At 39.7% G+C, this 22,982-nt stretch overlaps 1 protein-coding gene across 1 annotated transcript in view; it reads right to left on the reverse strand.

The window, feature by feature from the left end:
* LOC146005024 (uncharacterized) overlaps positions 1-22,982 on the reverse strand; it is a 142,096-nt gene that overhangs the window by 18,397 nt on the left and 100,717 nt on the right. The window contains exons 28-31 of the mRNA XM_083144158.1: positions 19,587-19,844; positions 16,914-17,049; positions 12,917-13,097; positions 3,932-4,182 (exon numbers count right to left, since the gene is read on the reverse strand). Of these exons, the coding sequence (XP_083000284.1) occupies positions 3,932-4,182; positions 12,917-13,097; positions 16,914-17,049; positions 19,587-19,844 (826 nt within the window). The remainder of the gene's footprint in view (positions 1-3,931; positions 4,183-12,916; positions 13,098-16,913; positions 17,050-19,586; positions 19,845-22,982) is intronic.

Raw genomic sequence — 22,982 nt, forward strand, 5'->3', positions numbered from 1 at the left:
GATAGGCCAATCGGGACTGGACATACAGTTTAAATTGGGATCTGAAAAACTTTGTGTCTCCACTGAGTATTGAACCCATGACCCATTGATTACAAGTCACGACATTAGCACCACGCCAGCCTCAGTATTGGCACTGATATTGGGTCGAAGTGGCATTGGCGCAGCTCTATATATAACTATAAATAATATTATACAAGTTATGAAACAACAGAGAATATGCATTAAACTATGTTCCATTGTCAACTCTAACTCATTAATGTATTTTGGCAGCTTTCCTCCACTTCTTTGAAGAAAGTAGTATTAATTGTTGTTATTTTCCTGTAGTTTACGGTTATTACAAACATAAGCAAACAGTTTTTGTTGTGACGTTTCAGGAGAACACACGCTCCCTTCATGAGACATTTATTTTCATTTTGACTAAAGATATAGTTATAACAATGGTTAGTAATTTTTAAACAAAAAGAACCCTTTATATAATGGATGTTGTCAATGTTACATTGTTGTAATATAGCAACTTAACTGTGAAAAGAAGCAGTCTGTTTTATTCTTATTTCAGATATAAAAAATTTAATCACATTATTTTTTTTATTTAAAAGTATGAATCCCAAATATTATCAGGTCATTCAAAGTCATCATTGTTTTAACAAAGTCTCTTGATGTTTTCTGTTACATTAAATTTTAAAGATGTTAGCTTACTCCATTTGTGAAAAATAAAACTTCATACTGGATCTATGTTACAATTTTCATTATTTAATTTATTCCAGTGTTTTTCTGCAAGGAATGAAGCTTCCCAGACATTCAACTCTATGTTTCCCATCAATCTTCAATCAAGTTTCCCTTCTCTTTAAATCAAATGCTTCTCTTTGATGATGTGAGATGACAAACCTGTTCTTGGGTTTAGATTGATAATGTCCAAATCGCGTTCGTGCCATCTTATTGCCATTTTCCTTGCTGTTTGTCCCACATAATCCTTTGAACATGAACAACTTATATTATATATTCCTGTGGTTTCCACATCTGGTAGAGAATTTCTCATTTTGAATTCATTAAATGTACATTCCAAACTTCTTGATGATCTAAAAACAATTTTGAAATTAAATCTTCTAAAAATGTTGGCAATTTTATGTGAGAATCCCTTGTGGAATGGAATGCACACAAATTTCTTTTCAACAGATTTTTCATCTTTGTCTGTATTTCTCTTTTCCTTTAGTTTTCTTGCGACTTGTTTTTTGATTTGGTTTATTCTGTTAGTATGAAAGCCATTTTCTTTTGCTATATTAAAAAGCCTTTCTTCTTCATTTTTGTTTATCCTTATTATTAGAACATAGTCTTTGTGATCTGAGGAAAAAAATAAAAATATATTATCCATTGTTATAAGTGAATGTTCTGAATTGGCATGGATGTATTTTTTCCCTGCTATTATTCTACAATGCAAGCAATGCGTGCATACAAGAAAAACTATTAATTGTTGTTTCTTAATTGTTATTTACATCACATTATGAGAATGGTAAGTGGGTCTCAAAGTATGATCACTAGGCTTAGGATAGTTATGTTTGCATATAGCATATGGAAATGCATATTTTCATTGTCATCAGGATATATTGCATATTTTACAGATTTTTCTTATAAATCCATATTCTGCTGTTTCTGTCTGAAAATTTGTAGTTTCCTTTCCTTTGGAGCAGTTCAGAAACATGATTCAGTATGTGTTCGTGAACAATTCTGGCTACAAGCTCCTGAAGGACATTTGCTCTATTCATGAAGGGAATCAAAATGTGGACGGTATTCCAAGTGAACTGCACGTTTCCGATTCGTTGAAATTACAACATGTGCCTATTGTTTCTTGTGATTAGAGAGTGTTTTCAGAGTATAAAGGTATTCACGTGGATAACAGGCATAAGTTTACTTTTGAGCATCTGAAACAATACATAGTTATTAAGTGCAACAGTAACCTTTCATGCTGAGTAGAATGAGACACAGCTGGTGGAATACAACCTTCTGCTAACGTTCAGTGAAGTCAGAAACAGTTAGTGGACTTATGATAAAGACACATATGCAAAAACCATATGTAAAATATGGTCAATAATCAAAAAGGTCAGCCAAAACATATTTTTTTACTTATGTAAATAGTGGAATTAATAAATAGTTACAAGCTATGGCTAAATTTTCTGAGTTTGACGTACATTTTTAAAATTTTAAGTGCATATTTTGATCATTTAAAGAGCATATTTCGAGCATTTTAAGAGCATATTTGCATGCATATTTAAAGGTTTTTTTAGTGCATAACTATCCAAAGCCTAATCATCACCCTACTGCATAATGAGATAGGGCAAGTTCCAGTAAGAACGAATTCACAAGCTACATACAGAATTACTTACGTGAAATTTAGAAGATTTCGTACTTCCGCGTTGCACAATTTAATGGTTCAATCCTATTAATTTCGAAGATCCACTGTCTTCATTCACAAAAGGGTACGGCGTTTGAAGCGGAGATGGTATCGCGTCACTACATTGTTTGTTCCCGGGCAGCAGTGGTTGCGATTTTTCCCGTTTGGCAGCACTGGCGCGCACATCTTGGTTTGCGTCGTCTGCTTCCTGTTGTCCGGTGGCGTTGTCAGTTGGGGGTTGGGGGGCTGGGCCGTGTTGCTCGGTAATGTGCCGTTCCTGTTCCCCGCATGGCTGGAGGGGGTCGAGTATGTGCATAGCATCTTTTCTTTTTCAGGTCGGGGATCTTTCTGAGGACAGGGTGCCAAGTTGGGTGTGCTTGTCATTGTCCAGGTTTAGTGCTGGTTTCTGCTGGATGATGGCATGGGTTTATTTGATGGTGTTTTCTATGACAGAGCCGGTTGGGTGAAGTATGGATATGGAGGAGATGGTGTGGTTAGTGGAGTGGAGGTGTTGGGAGAGGCCTGATTTAGGTGTGTCGTTTTTGGCATCTTTTACATGCTCGTTAATCCGTTCTTGGACGGTGTGGATGGTTCTGCCAATGTAGGTGTTGTGGCATTGGCATGTGGTCTTGTAGACACCGGGGGATGCAAGTTTGGGTAGGTAGTATCTCTTGAAGTTGGGTAGTGCCCTTCCGATTTGGGATATGGGTTTGTGTGCTACTCGGATGTTGAAGGGTTTGAGGGCCTTGGCAAATTTTCCAGATGTGGTGGGGTGGTAAGGAAAGGCGATCCATTTGGGTTTAGGGTTTTGGTTCGGGTTATCTCTGTTTCTTGGGTTTCTGAACTGGGCTGAACGAGCATGTAAAAGATGCCAAAAAACGACACACCTAAATCAGGCCTCTCCCAACACCTCCACTCCACTAACCACACCATCTCCTCCATATCCATACTTCACCCAACTGGCTCTGTCATAGAAAACACCATCAAAGAAACCCATGCCATCATCCAGCAGAAACCAGCACTAAACCTGGACAATGGACAAGCGCACCCAACTTGGCACCCTGTCCTCAGAAAGATCCCCGACCTGAAAAAGAAAAGATGCTATGCACATACTCGACCCTCCTCCAGCCATGCGGGGAACAGGAACGGCACATTACCGAGCAACACGGCCCAGCCCCCCAACCCCCAACTGACAACGCCACTGGACAACAGGAAGCAGACGACGCAAACCAAGATGCGCACGCCAGTGCTGCCGAACGGGAAAAATCGCAACCACCGCTGCCCGGGAACAAACAATGTAGTGACGCGATACCATCTCCGCTTCAAACGCCGTACCCTTTTGTGAATGAAGACAGTGGATCTTCGAAATTAATAGGATTGAACCATTAAATTGTGCAACGTGGAAGTACGAAATCTTCTAAATTTCACGTAAGTAATTTTAAACCATGTTTACCGCAACCACCATGAATACATACAGAACTTTTAAAAAATCCGATCATTTATCAAAAGTTTTAGAAAACAGAAAAATTACAAATATATACTTACAGCATATATGTTCAATTGGTAATCATAGGTTACTAAAGATGCTGAATAAGCATCCCAAACTAGTGATATGTCACCAATTAATATTCCAATTGCAAATTTGGAGATAATCATTGCGGCAATTGCAAAAACCAGTTCTTCCAAATTTCGTGATGCTGTATCACCATAGCCTGTTGTTGTTATGAGTGACATTATATAGTATAATGCATGGGAATACTTCTCGAATGGTGTGGTATCATCAGAATCAAGCCCAGCTGTAATAACAAACAGAAATTGTTTTACAAATACAAATGAGAAGTTTTGGTATTGAATGAAGAGGAAAAAATAAGTTAATGCATTTGTATGCTGGTTACAATGTAAGGTTGGTACTATATGTTCAGAAACTAAATGCTCGGTGGCGGTGGCCAAATCTGGAACTAACGATGGTATGAGATATTATTTGCACATGTAAGAATGCCCCTTCACATTTACAATATGTGAGTTTTGTCACAGTAATGTAGACGGGACAGAATAAGTTGCCACAGAAGTCTAGTTCTGAGTTGCAGACTAAGTCTATTCAAGCTTGTAAAAATAAACTAGTGTATGTTAACAAAGTTTGCAAGATTGCTGACGATCCTTAAGACAAAATTTCAAATTAGTTTGTTGGAGTGGTAAAGTGGGAAAGAGGTAAAGGCCTGGCCCAGTTGTCTGAAGATCGCACGTTCAAATCTCTTTTAGAGCCGATTATTTTTTTTATTAAGTAGAATTAGTGTATTGTCGACATTATAAGAAGCAAATACGATAAGTCTAATTCCTCGTCCATGCCACTTAGGATGTGTTTTTCGTGTATCTTCTCCAATACTAAATTACTTCTAACAGAAGGCAATAGGGTGGACAGAGAGATATTGGCAAAAATCTTAAACCTTTGAGACCCATCCTGTAAGGTAAAATACGAGTTGATTGTTTTTAAATAAAATAGAAGAACAATGACAACCTAGATATCCAGTGGCGTAGCAACATATCGCGAGGTCTTGGGCGAGATGAGAATGAGTCCCCAACCTGTTTTTAAATTTGAAATCTCAATGTGACTCGATACAAAATCTTCAGAGATACGTCAGCAAATTATCATATTTATATAATAAATTATTGAAGAAAATTATATTTAATAATTTCACTCACTCTAATAATGTCTTTGTTTCCGAGGAGCTGAAATATGAAGCTATAGGAAGTAAGTAAGAACTTCCTATATTATCCATTGCCTTCTTCAGTTGCAAATGACCCAAGCGTTCAAATGCCTCACACTTGCTTTGTGGCACTTAGAGATGATTTATTGTTAACATATTAAAATCGGGAGTACAAGGTCGAGGGAAAGAAGAAAATACAAGACAAATTGCTTTTTATTCGAGAAATGAATAAATGGGTAAAAATGTCCACTCAAGATATCGTGAATTTCTGTGAAAATGTTTCACATGAGAAATATGACAATAATTTTTAAATTTTTCCGGGCCCCCTTAGGATTAGAGCCTGTATGTTATGCCCCTGATTTGACGTATTATAAAGTTATAAAGTTTAAAGCCAGATAAAAACAGAATGTTTTAATTTTATTGCCTACAAAAATTAGCCTGTTCCATCTTTTCCCCCTGACTTCTATTTTCTATTTAATATATTTTTTGTATCAACCCCATGAGATGCGGGGCCCGGGCGCTCGCCCACCCCTTGATATACCACTACATATTCCTTCTCTACAAATTCTTGGGCACCCTGCTGCTAAACCACCAAGGATGACGTCATACTGCTGAGAAAACCTTCGCGTTCACTGTGTGAATTGTGGGCTCAGAGATCACGAAGCTTGCCAATTGTAGAACTGCGCATGCTCAGCTCGCAGTCTTCTTAGGTAGACTGTTGAATCACACACGACATGGGCCATCCTATATGTGACCGAATTCTAAATGTCCTCGTTCACAATATGTAGAGTTAACAAGAAAACATTATGTTTCGTAGTTTCGAGGAACACTAATTTAATTGTAATATACTTTTTATGAATAGCAGATAGAATAGTGCTATATCGTTTCAACACATGGGTACGAGCATATAAGCGATAAATCAAGAAGGACGGTGTGGTCCGGTCACTATGATACCTGTTCACCACACGAAGGGTTCCCGGTTAGATTCTGCCCATAGCACTGTTTTTCTTTAAGGATAGAATGCCAACTAATGCAAGCCTGTAAAATTTTTTATTGCGTATTTGATGACAAATGTATTTATTTTTAATAGAAATTGCAAATAGTTTTGAAATTGCTCAATACAAAACTACAGTCCGGCAGAGTTAACTTGAGAGAAATGGCTGCCAGCTGCTGGCGCCGCTGCAGGAGTACCAACCTACAGCGAATGCTTCACTCTCACACAAATCATGGGCAATCAGCTGACAACGGGAGATGGGAGATTTGAGAAATACTTACATTGTGTAAGAGAAATATCACTGTATTAAGAGGACCTGCTAAGAAAATTATAAGCATTATAAGTATTCTATCTTACACAATAAATGGATAAACACTCTTTACCTTTAGTCCGTAATTTGAAACACCGAGCTTCTATGCACTGCCGCTTTGCTTGCTTCACCAGTCACTGCACGTGAGTCCTTTCAACAGTTGGTAACATTTCACGCACCTGAACATTAGTTTCCGTTGGCCCGTTACAGCGGGAAGTCCCCCGCTCTAGCCAATTCGAGCACAGTTGCATCACTCACAGAGCTGCCATTTCTCTCAAGTTAATTCTGTGGGACTGTACTTTAATAAAGATGAAGAAGTTCTCTCGGGATATCAGCCAGGTGATCTCTGGATAGGCTTCCGAGCTTTCGAGAGCTAACGTCACTATCATCTTCAGGGATTGAAGTGCAGAGAAAGGTTGAGGGTATGGTTTTATGTATTGCTGTGGGAGGGATACGGTGCAGGTGCTGGGCCAATCAGGTGCCGTCTCTACAACGTCCGCAATCTCCATTTTGTCCAAGGGGTTGAACTTCACCCCAGCTCCTTAAACAATTCCAACCACAGACATAATCAGCAGTATCGAGCAAGCCGTAAAAGACCTTCCAGTCACAGCCGTCCAAGACATTCGTCGAGAAGTATATGTGGCCCTTAAAAGGGCCTCTCAGCCATAACCAAACGTCACAGCAGCAGACAAAGCTGCGCTCAAGCAACTGAGAGAAGACCAAGACACTATCATCCTACCAGCAGACAAAGGAAGAGCCGCTGTTATACTTGAATCTACAGAGTACGACAGCAAAATCACCAACATTATCACCGACGGCACATACCGGCCTTTACTCCGAAACTCCACAACTGCAATAGAGAGAAAAACCAGGTTCTACTAAAGAAATCCACACTGCCGAAAGACCCGGGACCGGATAACACCCAATGGAACAGTACCTCCACGACTGTATGGCCTTCCCAAAATACACAAAGCTGCTGTACCATTAACACCTATCATCAGCACCATTGGATGCCCTACCTAGAGACTCGCCAAATTCTTACGGCACAACTCCAACCTCTGACGGGCAAGTGCCAACACCATGTCAAGAATTCATCAGACTTCATCAAGATCCTTTAGAACATCAGAACTTCTCCCGGCGACCTTCTAGTTAGCTTCGACGTAGTGTCACTCTTCACCAGAGTGCCTCTTCAAGATTCCTTGAAACTGTTAGAGCAACACTTCGCACCAGATTTCATCAGCCTTTTCAAACACACCCTAACTTCAACCTACTTCAGCTACAAGGGCAGGTACTACGAACATACCGATGGAGTGGCGATGGGATCCCCGCTCTCGTCTGCAATAGCAAATTTCTTCATGGAGAACTTTGAACATGAGGCACTCAGTTCAGCTCCACAGAAATCTATTGAATTTTACAGATAGGTAGACGATACCTTTGTCATCTGGCCACACGGCGAAGCAGCGCTACAGACGTTCCTGGACCATCTCAACAACCAGCACCCGAACATCAAACTCACCATGGAGACAGAGACCAATGGCAGCCTTCCGTTGCTGGACATCCTAATCACACACAAACCGGATGGGACCTTAGGACACAGCGTATAGAGGAAGCCCACGTACACTGACCTATACCTCAATGCCAAGAGTTTTCACCATCCAGCCCAGCGGTCAACCGTGTTCTCTACATTGTTTCACCGGGCCATCTCAATCAGCGACACAGAACACCTTCAAGATGAAATAAGACACCTGTGCACAGCTTTCAGACAGAATGGATACACGGAAGGCATCATCAACAAGACACTGGGGCGAGTCATGCACAACAAGATAAACCAAACAAACAAACCTGGATCCTCCAGACAACCAAGAAGAGAAGAAATTAGCCGTCGTCCCATACACTGGAAACCTCTCCACAGTCATCAGCCGCATTCTTACAAAACACAACATTAAGACGATCCACAAACCACCACAGAAAGTCAAGACCCGACTTCAAAACCCTAAAGTCGACCTAGGACAGAAGACACCAGGGGTTTACCATATTGTCTGTACCTGCAGTAAAGCCTACATCAGGCAAACGGGGAGGACAATCGAACAACGATGCAAAGAGCATGCCAGCTACATAAAGAATTTTCACAGAAAAATCCAGGTTAGCAGAACATTCCATACAAGAGGGCCATAGAATCGACTCCACAACCACCAAGATCATCAATAAGTCATCCAATTACTGGGACAGAATCATCAAAGAAGCAATAGCCATGGGGAAAAGGAAACCTGAACAAGACACGGGACTAGAACTGGACCCAGCCTGGCTAGCGATAGTCGACTGGGAGCGTGGACGTCGTAGAGACGGCACCTGATTGGCCCGCCATCTGCACCGTACCCCTCCCACAGCAATACATAAAACCATACCCTAAACTTTTCTCTGCACTTCAATCCCTGAAGATGAGAGTGACGTTAGCTCTCGAAAGCTCGGAAGCCTATCCAGAGATCCCGAGAGAACTTCATCATTCGTCACCAGGAAAGCTTCAAGAATTGCTTTAATAAAGTTGAAACCATAAAATGAAACATGAATGAAGTAAATGTAATAATAAAATATTGTAAATAGTGTACTATTTAAATCTAGTGTTTGCATAGAATTGATGTTAACTATATCATTTTCTTGTGCATCATGGGTTTACTGATGAAGCTATGCTATTAAACCTTGCCTCTAAATCCATAAACAGACGCAAATGTTAATGTTGTAATTGTCAGTAGCCTCGTGGGAAGCTGTCATTTCATAAAGTGATGTCTCTTGCAATTTTCCATTTATATTCCTTCAGTTTCTATTAAAATCATAAAAGATTTATGTTGTTTTATACCTTGAAAAATTATGTGGTTTTAGGCATTGTATACATGCAGTGAGCGAATAAGATATCAACTTTGTATCACTGCACTCATCATTCCCTACCCACAGACAAACGTTCCTTAAAAATTGAAACAATATCATCATCCCCCTCCCCCCCTGCCAAATAACCACATACCTTGCTTACAAAATTACTCGTCTCTCCACTGCACGGAGGTTTCGATTGTGGATCCACGTGATTGAACCAAGGTGTGATGTCATATATTGTATCGTCGTGGATGCTACACGTTGAGGCAGAGATCATTCTTCCCCAACCCTTTGGATAATGTCCTATTGCAGAGCAATCAAGGAACTAACTTCCTGTGTGTGAATTGTATCCCGGGCAAAACAGGCTTTTCTGTGCATGATCCCTATTTCCCTACATTTCCCTTCAATACCTAAACTTGCATTTATTGTCGAATAACATATAAAGTCATATATTTTTTTGTTTACAGAAGCCTAAGTGGACAAATGAAATGCTTTGTGAACGTGACATTGTGGTCAAGTCGGTATGAAAACTTCCCAACATATCAATGGTCCTGGTTTCGCCTCTCGTCAAAGGCAGATTCTTTTTACAGTGCAGTGCCAACTAGTGTATACCTAGGATGGAATTAATTAGACATATCGGCACAACTGTTATTTTTTAATAAAAATGTAATGGGTTTGAGAGTAACTACTCGCTATTAAACTTCTTACAAAATGTGGAAAGGCATGTGAACGAGACATACAGTTCTTGCTTTGCATATCATGCAAGATCAAGAAACAGTGGAACGTTAATGTGGAAATTCCTAGCAGCCACATCAAAAATTCAAGCTTTTTATTGAAAAAAAAATATTGGTTGAGTTATGAATAGAATTTCAATTGTTAAAACGAAAAGTAGCTAAGAACGTATTAGGTTATATGAGTCGACTGATTTAGTCCAGATCCTAACATTATAATTGTGTTGTAAAATCTGTAACTGTATATAAGAATCAGACTGAAGGAGCACCTGGGTTCTCGACCTGTGTATAGGACCGGTAGCAACCCACAATCGTGAGGCAATTGGGGAGCTATGAGTGAGTAGCATAACCCGGTTCGGAAATCTCCTGTAACGGCTGAGGGTTCAACATGCTGACCTCATGTCACCCCATTACCGGTTGAAGTTCTCCACACCTCTATGTAGGATTGTGGGAGGGAGACTGGCAGTCGGGAGATAGGCCAAGACCCTTCAAGGGCTGTTGCGCCATGGGTTATTTATTATTTATTTATTTAAGAAGGAAACATCTAAAGTGCTTTTCGAAAGTAGCACATGAAATCATGGATTAAAAATGTGTGTGCTGTGGTTACAGATTTTAAAAAAATCACTGTCTAAATGTGGATTTGAACACACACATGTTGGTGCCTCATTGGCAACTAAAAGAAAATAAAAAAAAATCTGTAACCGCACTCGAACATACATCCTTCAGAGCATGAAGCCGTAACAGTAACCACTCACCTACACCTTCTATTGGTAGGTATTTATTTACTTATCATGTAAGTTTTCGAATTGTTTCACTACTGGCGACGCAAATTTTTTTTCGCTTATTTTCCAAGTGAAAAACTTAAAATGTGAGAACATGTAAAATCTGAGAAAATTTCGTAGCACTTGTCTCTATTGGGACCATGAAGAATAAATGTATAATGCGGACAATGTAAAACCAGGTTTCACTATTCAATATACAAAGGCTGTCGCAGAGAAGGTGAGACTAATTCCTGTATAGGAAAACAGCAACTTCCATTGGCTAGCAAATGTACTAGGGTGAAAATTTGGTTCATTAGCTGCTGATTGAGACCAAAATGAGCGCAATAGGTCAAAAAGTCGTAACTGCGTAGCAGTTAAAAGACAAGCATGTAGATGGACACCTCCAAGAATCATTAAAATGAAACAAAAAAATTACAAACCACAAAATTTTTATTCAGAATCAGCCATATCGATTAGACGTACATCTTTTTCAAAATAGGCACCATTGACAGCTAAGCAAGCATCCATATTCTCCTGCCACTTTGTGAATGTCTTTGAAAATTCGTCGTCAAGTAGCGAACTGAAGAAAACTTGCGCTGTGGCGATCACTTCTTTGTTCGTCATGAAATGACGACCACGTAAAGCAATCTTTAAAAGTGAAAATAGCCAAAGGTCGCAGGGTGCAAGGTCCGAGCTGTATGCTGGATGCGGGAAAATTTCTGTTTTTCTCTTTGTCGCGTAATGCTGAAAAGCCCACGCAGTACGCGGGCGTGCGTTATCGTGGTGCAATATGAAGGAGTTCTTCAAATGCAGCCTCAAATGCTACATGCTGGCGCAGAGTCTCAATGACTCCTTGATAATACTGTGGCTCTACTCAGTCTGTCTTGATCGGCATATGCTTGTTGAAACATTGCATATGTTACCGCAGCACTTTTCTCTAAACACCAACAAAATTTAATGCATGTCGCTGTTCATCTTGAATACTCATCGCAATAAGTAATGTTATACACAAAAACCTGGAGGGGTAAACGAAACACGTTCCACGTAAATCAACACAGCTGCTCACTAACATTGTTTCGCAACATGTGACAACTTGCTACGGAAACAGAATGAGTCATCCAACACGACGTGACTAGTGCCGAAACCATAGGCAGTGTTGCCACACCAGGAAAAAATCTGTCTCACCTTCTCTGCGACAGCCTTTGTACATCATGGAAAATATAGGGTTATTCAAATAGAACTTACTGGTTTTGTGATTTTATTGTGGGGATCTTGCGGACCATATCATCATTATATCAATGTACATCTGTGCCTGATGTCCACACGTTTTTATTCCCATAGTTCCGCACAGGTTGCACACTTAGCCTCTAGAGTGTGTAATACAACATGGTGGCATCTGAAGAGGAGAAGGCATTCTGTGTCCTGCAATTCCACGAAACAAAGTCTGTTATGAACTGTACGACAAAAGTGAAGGAAGCTGAGAGAGTCATCAATGCAGAAAGGCATTCGTAACTGCTTGTTCCATTTGTTGACTTCTATGGGATTCGTTGGCAAGCTTTATGGATCCGGTCCACAGTCTCGTTCAACACTGATTGGCCACTGGATTTTCCTTTGCACAGAACCATAGTCTCAAACTATTTGTGCCACTTACAGGTTCTTTTTTCCATTGGTGGTTCTTTCTGAAATTTTGTCCTCCACTGTCGTATACGGTTGTAACAGACTTTGTTTTGTGGAATTGCAGGACACAGAATACCTTCTCTTCAGATGCCACTATGTCGCATTGCACACTCCTAGCGGCGAAGTGTGGAACCAGCAGTGTGTAGGACTATTTGAATAAAACCTTGTGAACATCAGGCACAGATAGGCACACATAATGATGATATGTTCCATAAATTCCCAACAATGAAACACAAAACCAAAGAGTCGTGTTTGAATAAGCCTATATTAAAAGTTGGTAACAACCAAGGAAGCTACCAACTATGGGATCATGTGTCTTTTGTCATATCATCAATCATTACCAGCTGCAATTTCACTTACTGGTTGCTTCCTTGGGTGTGAAGATACAAAAAAAGAAGTTTGCAAATAATAAACAAAATGTAAAAAAATGTGTCGAGACATAACACTATTTGTCCAAAATTACTAAATTAATAAAACAGGCTCTCACCGGTATTCACGGCCCATGAGTCAGTTTTGCACGTTCCATTAAGACACGCCAGCATGTACCAAACACAAGCCAAGAAATGTGCAAGAAGTGTGGTCCATATCAAAACACCTGACAGGACCAAGTTAAACTTATTGACTTTCAGCTTTTGTGATCTGGCACGATAGAACTGTACTATATAGACCTGAAAGAAAGTAAAAAATCATACCAACATGTTGCAAAATCCTTTTGAATAAATGGACAATAAATTGTACAACAATCTGTATAAGAAATAAAATAAAATTTGAGACAGATTAACCGGTATCAGGCAATATGGGCATATCAGGTTTTTGGTAATTGCTGATGATTTTAGTGGTCCCATATATCTTGCTACATGCCCCTTGCACAGTCTGTTAACCCTTTGCTCTTTCTGCTGGTGGCAATGACTTTATCAGGCCTACAACTGAAGTCATATCAGGATCATGGAATCACGAACACTGGATTATTATTAACGTGTAGTGCGTGTTACTCACTATATAATATAAGCAATACTAAATTAGTATAAAATTGGACTTACTTACGTGAGTGAGTATGAAGTTTTGAAAACAACGTTTCGGGGTACAACTGCCCCCTTCTTCAGGTTGTTATTTTCTCTAGGCACTAATCATTATGCCGCATCACGAAGTGTTAAAAAGTAGGTTAGAGGTTGGGTTAAGGAACACCTAAAATAATATTCCTGTCTAAAAACCACCAGTTAAAAATCCACTTTTAAAAAAGTTCCCCATTTCCCGAGAGACCTCTTAAAACTGGGATCCTAAAAATCGGTAAAACATATTCTGTTGCTCAGCCAGCACTGTGTGTCAAAGTGCGAGAACTTCTGAACAGTGATTAAGTGTTCGTTTGATAGCACAGGAGTTAAATTTACTGGAATCCATTGTGTGCATTCAATTGTGACTGATGATTTGCATCTGAAGGGAGATCGCCGATTCTTGGCTGCTGCATCACGACAATGCGCCCAGTCACACGTCGCTAATTGTGAGGGAGGCACTGGCCAAATGTGGCAATGCTGCTGCAAGCACCCTACAGTCCAGATATGGCTCCCCCAACTTCTTTTTGTTCCCTCGGATCAAAAGGAACCTGAAAGGACCGTTTCAGGATGATTGAGGCGGTCAAAGCAGCTTCGACGGGATGCCTGAACAGCCTTGCGGTTGCAGACTTCCAGGGGGCGTATGAAGAGTGGAAAAAGTGCTGGCAGCGGTGTATTGATGCAGGAGGGTCATATTTTGAAGAATATTAACACACTGTACATATATCTTCAATAAATTTCTTTTTATGACTTCAGTCCCGATACTTATTGGACAAACTGTGTACTACCAAAACTACTACAATTTCTGGGTATTTATACATGAGGTTTTACCCTCCAACCTCCTTTTGATTACATAATTATCACATCATAATAAATTTACATTAATTGAAATTATTTATATAAATGTTCATTAAACTTACAAATTTTAAATGTTGAGATATTATACATTTCTTTCTTCTATCTTGCTTTTCAAAAAAGAAAATTTAATTTATAAATTGCAGTCATAAGTTTATTACATTCAGGTTAGTCAATTCCTTACCTTTGAGCGCTGATTCATAGAACAACAATTATGTAATATACTAATGCTACATTTCTCAATGCCATATTTATAACAGAGCCCTAACAATCTGTAAGTTAGTATAGCATACTAGAATTTTGTTATTGTTTCATCATGAGCATTTGAATTTACATATTTTCATTTTGTAAAATAAATGCCAAATTATATAGTTTCTTTTCTATTTCAGTTAACCTAGTCACAAATAAATTAATTAATCATTTTTATGTTCAGGAAACACACAATTTCTACTTTGGATTAGCATCGATTTTATATTGGTTAAATTTACATCTCGACTCTTTTATAATATATTTCAGATGGTACAGACATGCCCATTTATTATCAGTAAAATCCAATATATCTATAAGTAATATAGTGCAAAATTCCACCAGTTTGTCATTCTTTTCATGCTTACGGTGGAACTCCAATTTTACATTCCCGGATTTAACATTTTCCCACAGTATATATTCAATCCTGATGGTCTAAACATTGTAAAATGTTATAAAGTTTCCCTATATTTTACATTTTTGCTAATTTTACGTTCTTTTGGCTCTGAGGCCAGATATGGAGGAAGCCAAGTGTGTGACCCTTTGGGTTTGCCATCCCAAACAAGTGACTGGGTACAGCTTAGAAAGAAATAAAAACCTTACAAATTCCTATGTAAGTAAAAGAAAATACCAAAATAATAATAATTAAATAAAATTTATAGTGGCACTACACTATCTTTCTTTCTCCAGTGAACATGCAGCCAGAAATTTTCATTTTGTGTGGTGGTTACCGTTTCCTTCCATTTTTATTTATGCAGATAAGGAACATTCCTGGTTCCTTTCCTTTTTTTATGCATCCCCTCATGCATGCACATTACATTTCTGCCTTTCGGTTACGTGGGTGAATCAAATATAAACGGGAATTTATTTGTTACTTGCAGGGAAAGTGTAGTGGAGTCCTGTGGCCTTGAGGTGATGATAGTGGGTGTATCTGGAGTCTGTTCCTTCCCTGGAATCCTTGTCAACTTTTAACATCAGTCAGTAGCAGGATGAGTGAGCAGGAGGTACACCCGTCCATTGCGCAACGCATCTTTTTATCACATTTCTTACAAACGAAGGGGTAAAACCAAGTGAAATTTTGACCAGACTTCATGCACAGTTTGGTGAGTCCATCCTTTCAAAGACTCATGTGTATGAATGGCACAACATGTTTTTGGGAGGACGGGAAACTGTGGAAAATGAAAGACATCAACGGCAGCCAAGCAAAAGCATCACTCAAGAAAACATTCAGGCTGTTCAGGACTTGACTGAAGGGGACCGTCGCTTGGCAGTCAGTGAAATTTCATCTGCAATGGGCATAAGTTATGGTAGTGCTCACACGATCATTCATGAGAACTTGGGCTACAGAAAAATCGAGGTGGGTCCCACGCCTCCTCACTGAGGAGCAGAAAAAGGTTCGACTGGAAATCTCTCAAAGGCTCCTGGTTCGTTATGAGAGAGAAGGGGATGAATTTTTGCACCGTCTTGCCACCTGTGATGAAACTTGGGTCCACCACTACACACCAGAGTCAAAACAGGGAGTGGCAGAAAAAAAGAAGAGGCTGGGCTAGTCAAGGCCAAAAGCCATGCATCAGCTGGGAAGATTCTTGCCACATTTTTTTGGGATTTCAGAGGTGTCATTTTTATTGATTATCTTCATGAAAGAAGAACAGTAAATGCTGCTTACTATTGTCAACTCCTGGAAAGTGTTAAGGCTGCTTATCGGACCAAACGACATGGTACACCCATCAGAAGTGCTCTGCTGCTTCATGACAATGCCAGACCTCACACAGCTGGTGCAACACGTGACAAACTGGACGAAATTCATTGGACACCACTTGAATATCATCCATACAGTCCAGACTTATCCCCTTGTGATTATCACTTGTTTGGACCCCTGAAAGAAGCACTCGGAGGTAAGCATTTTCAGGATGACGCAGAAGTGGAAGAGTTTGTGTGCAACTGGCTGCACACAAGACCGAGAACTTTCTGGGACAGAGGGATTGCCAAACTCCCTATCCGCTGGCAAAAGTGCATTTCAGTTCAAGGTAGCTATGTAGAAAAGTAATTAATTTGTTTTGTATTTGTATTTTGTTTCAATAAATTATGAAAAATAAATTCCCGTTTATATTTGATTCACCCTAGTAATTATGAATAAGATGAAAACTTCTACGCAAAATCTTCAGTAATGAGATCATGAAAAAGCTCTCGACATGACTATTAAGGCAGCTGTGGAATTACATCATGAATATTACAGCTCATTTATTTAATTTGCACTTAGATGTAGAAAGTGCTTTTTTTTAAGTCCACCATTCATTATTTTATTCCATAAACTTAAATTATTATCTCACTTACTATTCTTCCCAGATGTATTATGCGTAGATATGCAAGACACAATAACCTGTCATCAAGAGGCACAAACAGTGCCAAAAATTCCACTGGAAAATTTATAACAGCATCAACAACCAGTTTTATCTTATTTGCGCAATATCTGTTAAAAGAAAAGATAATATGAACAATACGAGCCAAAGTGGTTAAATTTGCTTGCAAAATATTAGGTCAGTCAAAAAGTAAATGCAATCATTTTTTTAAATTTTTCACAGCAACAATAGAAAACTTACAATTATATCATTTTCCAACATAGTCCCCCTGAACTTCAATACACTTGGTCAAACGTTCCACAAGCTTTCCGATACCCTGAGAAAAAAAGGTTTTCGGTTGAGCAGCAAGCCACGTATGCACCGCTTCCTTCACCTGTTGAATCGCCGGCCTCTTAAAGCATCTTTAAGTGGACCGAACAGATGGTAATCCGACGGAGCTAGATCGGGACTGTATGCAGGATGCTCTAACACCTCGAAGCCCAGATTCCGAAGAGTTTGAGCGGTGTTGGCGGCGGTATGAGGACGCTCGTTGTCATGCAACAAAAGAATGCCTTCCAACAATCGACCTCGTCGTTTGCTTCGAATTGCAGGCTTCAACTTGTTCGAAAGCATATCACTGTATCGTTCACTGTTTATTGTTGTCTCCCTTTTCACAAAATGTTCCATAATTACCCCTTCTGAGTCCCAAAAAAGTGTGAGCATTACCTTTCCTGCAGAATGTTGATGCTTGACTTTTTTTTCCGAACTTGTTCGACCGCTTTTGAACATTTCAATCCACTGGTAAACACTTCGCAGCGGTAAAACATTGTCACCGTATTGTGCTGAAAGTCTTCTATGGATTTCAGCTCCTGGTACACCTTCAGACCACAAAACAGACGCTGTTCTTCTGTGGTGCACACAGGCAGTGGCGCAGCCATGTTTACTTGGCAACACTGCAGGGCGAACTGAAGTGATAACGCTGTAACCTGCCACAGGCGAAGACAACGATACTATCTATCGGCTTGCGAGCGCAGAAAGCTGTACAGCCAACATACGGAAGAAAAGAGAAACATTGCATTTACTTTTTGACTAACCTAATATATTCACATACAACATTATTACAAGTAATAAAATACCATTAAAACATCAAATTAAAATCCCATTCTATTCATGGTTCAACAATGAATCGGTCTTATACAGGGTCCGGCAGAGGAGTTAGATGGTTTTGAAATGTGAATAACACACCTAATTTTCAAAGGTACAGAAATACAGGTTATTGTATGCCATTTTTATTTACCATGACAGTTCGTGCAAAAAAAAAAAAAAAAAAGATGCCTTCAATTTACTTCTATACACATTCAAAGGTCTTTTTCCTTTCCATTTAAATGACCTACGTAAGATCTTGAGTCAGCGCTTTGTCCGTTTGAACAATTGAAAGAAATTCAAATCAACAATCGGCGATCCGGTGAGAAGTTGGTAGCCTGCTTAACTGTTTGTCAGCCCAGTAAGCATGGAGCCCTGGAATGTGCAACATCGAGCGTTTGTTGTGGAGGGATTCTTCAAGACTGGAGAATCTGTATTGAAAACTCAGCGTCTTTTTCAACGTCATTTTCATGTGGCACGCCATGGGTGTGTACCAAGCTGCAACACTATTCTCGCGTGGGTGAAGATGCTGTGCTGCGTTTTCAATACAGATTCTCCAGTCTTGAAGAATCCCTCCACAACAAACGCTCGATGTTGCACATTCCAAGGCTCCATGCTTACTTGGCTGACAAACAGTTAAGCAGACCACCAATTTCTCACCGGATCGCCGGTTGTTGATTTGAATTTCTTTCAATTGTTCAAAGGAACAAAGCGCTGACTCAAGATCTTATGTAGGCCATTTAAATGGAAAGGAAAAAGGCCTTCGAATGTGTATAGAAGTAAATTGAAGGCACTATTTTCTTTACACTAACTGTCGTGGTAAATAAAAATGGCATACAATAACCTGTATTTCTGTAGTAATACATTTCTGTACCTTTGAAAATTAAGTGTGTTATTCACATTTCAAAACCATCTAACTCCTCTGCCGAACCCTGTAGATGTGCTGCTTGTTAGTAAACAAAATATATTTTACACTTGAAACTGCCACTTTCCTAAGTTGTGGATCCTACTTATTTTTCCACATCCTTCATGAAGAGCTGCACCCAACTCCATACCACCGAGTCAGTCATGGCATGTTCTCGTACACCTCACAAAGTTGATGATAAATTTTAACGGGTTTCATGTTCCTTGCATTCAAAAAACTAATTGCAGACTGCACCGTGGCAGGCTTCTGCATTATCTTAAGCATTTTAAACATGAGGCAAAACATGTAAATACTGTTCGAATATCTGCAAATGGCATCTTTGCCTTGCACAGAATTAATAAACTCAGGAGGCATGTGCACCATCATGACTGCAGCAGCAATATTTGAATAGGAACTTACTTTCTGTATAACCCTCATATATGTGTGCAGGTGCTTGCAAATCAAAATGGAAGAAACAGCGTCACTCAACTGACAAAATGATTTAGTTGATATTTTGCAGACTTTCCACATCATTAGCATAGAAGGGAAGATTCCATACATTAATTAAGGTGGTGAATGAACATAGAAAAAATTATATGAGACTCTCCCATGCACACATACCTATGTCTAACCTCGGACAAGTCTGTGACTAGTTCACCATTCTCATTATAGTACCCAGTATGAAGCAAAACAAATATGCGAAACGGAAAGAAGACCTCCATTATGCATATTGGAATCCAAGCCAATGGGCTGAAATCATGAAATGCTACCTGATACAGCACCAACACCCACGTTAGATATGAAAACATTAAGCACGTCCGATCCAGGATTGTGCTAGCTATCGACCCAGGTCGTAGACATACTTTATTCATTTCGAACCTGAAACAATAAAATTAAGAATTTCAACAAAAACTATCGCAAATTGTACATATAATTAAGGTTTCTTGTGATGCATTTAAGGGCATGAGGAAGGGTTTCTACAAGGCTCTCCTCTCAGCAGGAGCTGCGAGCACTGTTGCCAGCTTAGCTCTTTAGGAGCCAGATTTGGCTCTTTTGTGCACTTTTTTGGCTGTGAACTGTGGTGCCCCACTTTCATGCCATCACTGGCTCCAGACCACAGAGACAAACTTTTGCCTTAAATATACATTTTGCACGTTATATTTTTATATTGGTGGCATCGTCCCATGCCCTCTTACCCCCCCACTTTTTTATAGCACTGTGGCTGACATAATTATGACATAATATTGTTATCCAGGAATACTTTATTTTTTATTTCATACATGGTGGATATTGAGATGGGTGATGCTGCCAAAGATCTAGATGGTGAAAACTATGAATAAATTGTCATCACTTTAAAGTTTATTTATTTATTTAGCAAAAGATCCTTAACAATTACAAAGGATCATATTAAAAACATTTGTAATAGAGATTGAATATACATTCTAAAAATTACAAAAATACAAAACTACAGAATTGCAATATTACAAAATTCAAAGCAAAAGATAAAAATGGCAGTAGGTATGTTACACAAAGTAACAGAACAAAATACAAACACAATATAGTACAGTGACAACAGAGTATTGCTAAATACTTTCAGATTAAGATTAATTACACAATTTGTACAAATATCACATCCATATGAGAGTAAATAAGGCATGACTTTAAATACATAGTATCGATAAAAATAATATAATACAAACACAGCTTCAATCAAATTTATTGTGAATTTAAATGATTAGGCAATGACAATATATATCTTTTTATTATTGAGCTATATGTTATAAAAGGAAGTGCGAAGTCTACTTTAAGAGCAGCAGCATCCCCATTCCCTCCTCCTCCTCCTGACACCTAGGAGCACATTATCAAGCCTTCGAAAATCTAGCTCCTTGAAAGTGAGTTTTAACCCCATTTAAGGTGAAATTTAGCTTTTATGCACGTCAGGTGTGGCAATACTGCTGCAGAGAGATGTTGTGAGCCGAAGAAATACTTATCGGAGTATTATTTTATTTGTTCTCTTGGGAATATCAAACTTACCATTGCGTAAAAAAACATATGTACGGAAAGATTCTCTCCGTAAGATTGCTCAAGATTTTGTCACCAGTTGGAAAAGTCGAAATGTCCATTTGATTAGGTTTGTTTTTTGGTTTGAGTTGGTGTTTTAAGTCCACTTTATGTACAGATAGGCTAATCGGGACTGGACCTACAGTTTAAAGTGGGATCCGAACCACTATGTACCTCCACCGGGTATCAAACCAGGAACCCCTTGATTACAAGGTGATGACACAACCACTGCACCATCGGGGAGGCCCTCCATTTGATTAAACGTAACTAGAAGTTAATTGCCTCTTCATAAGGAATATATGGGATCCTGTAAATATTTATTCATTATATTTTTCAAAGATCGTATCTGGCTTCATAATACTTATAAAACTGCTTCCACTTCCAACATGGGGGGATATTCATGCTCTCTTTTGCCTCTGTCATTTTTCAGTAGCAGTTCACATTTCGATGTTATTGAAATAAATAGCCTTAAGTAAGAGCAGTGGTGGTCCAGTCAGTTGACCTCTGACTGGCATGCTGCAGATCCAGGTTTGATTCCCTGTGTAAGTGGAGCTGCTTTCGGGTTCACCCAGCCTCTGATAAATATATATTAGGTGGAAAGGAACATCGTACTGATCACATCACCTTGACAAAAGACAAAGATCGTGAATACAGAAGGTCGTTTCACGTCCATGGTAACAAAGTTAGAACCCACCTCACCTTAAGAAAATCCATGACGTCACGAGCGGTGGTGCTCCACGTGATACCCCTGTCTTTCAGCAATATCCCTGCATCGGAGTTTCCATTGAAGGAGACTGCGTTGAAGAACACATTGGTCCAAACGATCATATTCCTCCTGACAAGCTTTCCAAAGACCCTCAATTGTGCGGGGCCGTCTGCTTCCCAAGGCTCGTTTCAACAACGGAAACCCACAAAAATCCATGGAAGAGTCATCGGGGGATTTCACAGGGATGTCTGTAAAGGGGATTACATGAATGCCCGTTTCAAGTGCCATCCAATCCATGTATGCCTGCGTGGACTTTGCCGTATGACTGGAAGCCTTGTCCTGGTGGATGACAACACGAGATGTGTCGCTGCCATAGAGAGAAGGAATATCATGTCTGTAAAGTGGCTCCAAAATATTAGTCTGGTAATAGACTGCATTTATTTTAGCCTTTTTTTTCCACTCTGTGCAGTGGAAGTTTGCCATTATGGCAGTAACCACCAACAACCATGAACCCGCGTGGAAAACTTTCAGCACATTCACGTACCCACTCAAATCGACCTCTTGCATCACGTGGTCGATAGTAGATGGCCCTTTTTTTTACCACATACCGACAGATACACCCATGCTTCATCCAGAGACACCACATACTTCCAGCGGTCCCCTGCCAGACGGCGTTCGTAGAGCTTCCGACTGTTGGTCTTCCTCTCCTGGACATGTGAGGCACACAACTTACAAACTTGAGCCTTGTGCTTCCGCACAAGTTGTAAATCTTGGGCTATGATGCGATTTACAGTTGCAGGGAAACATTGCACTGCCTGTGCAATCACCCTTTGCGTTGCAGGGTTTTCACATCGCACCAAGGATCTCACTTTCCGCACAACATCGGAGGAACGCTTGGGCTTCAGATATGTCCGAGGCCCACTTTGACTGGTTCCAGCAACAGGTGTGGTGCAAGCTTTATGGCGATTCAACACTGCATTGATGCCCTTCTTTGACACATGGAATGCTTTCATGTGACACTGTTTAATTATCTGGCTATAACTATAACCAACGTCGGAAACGGCACAGATGTACCCCTCCCAAAAGACTGGAATTTTTGGTGCCATATAAAGACTCGCTCACACACCAAACATTGTCTTTGAAAGTCAACACACAATACTTTCGTCCTACTGGATCTGGCTGCTCTGTGCTGTGCCTACGTGCTGCTCCCTGGTGATCAAAATCGTTACCATCAAATGAAACAACCTTCT

The sequence above is a fragment of the Lepisma saccharinum genome, chromosome 22 (assembly GCF_977018435.1).
Source record: "Lepisma saccharinum chromosome 22, izLepSacc3.1, whole genome shotgun sequence".
Taxonomy (NCBI): domain Eukaryota; kingdom Metazoa; phylum Arthropoda; class Insecta; order Zygentoma; family Lepismatidae; genus Lepisma; species Lepisma saccharinum.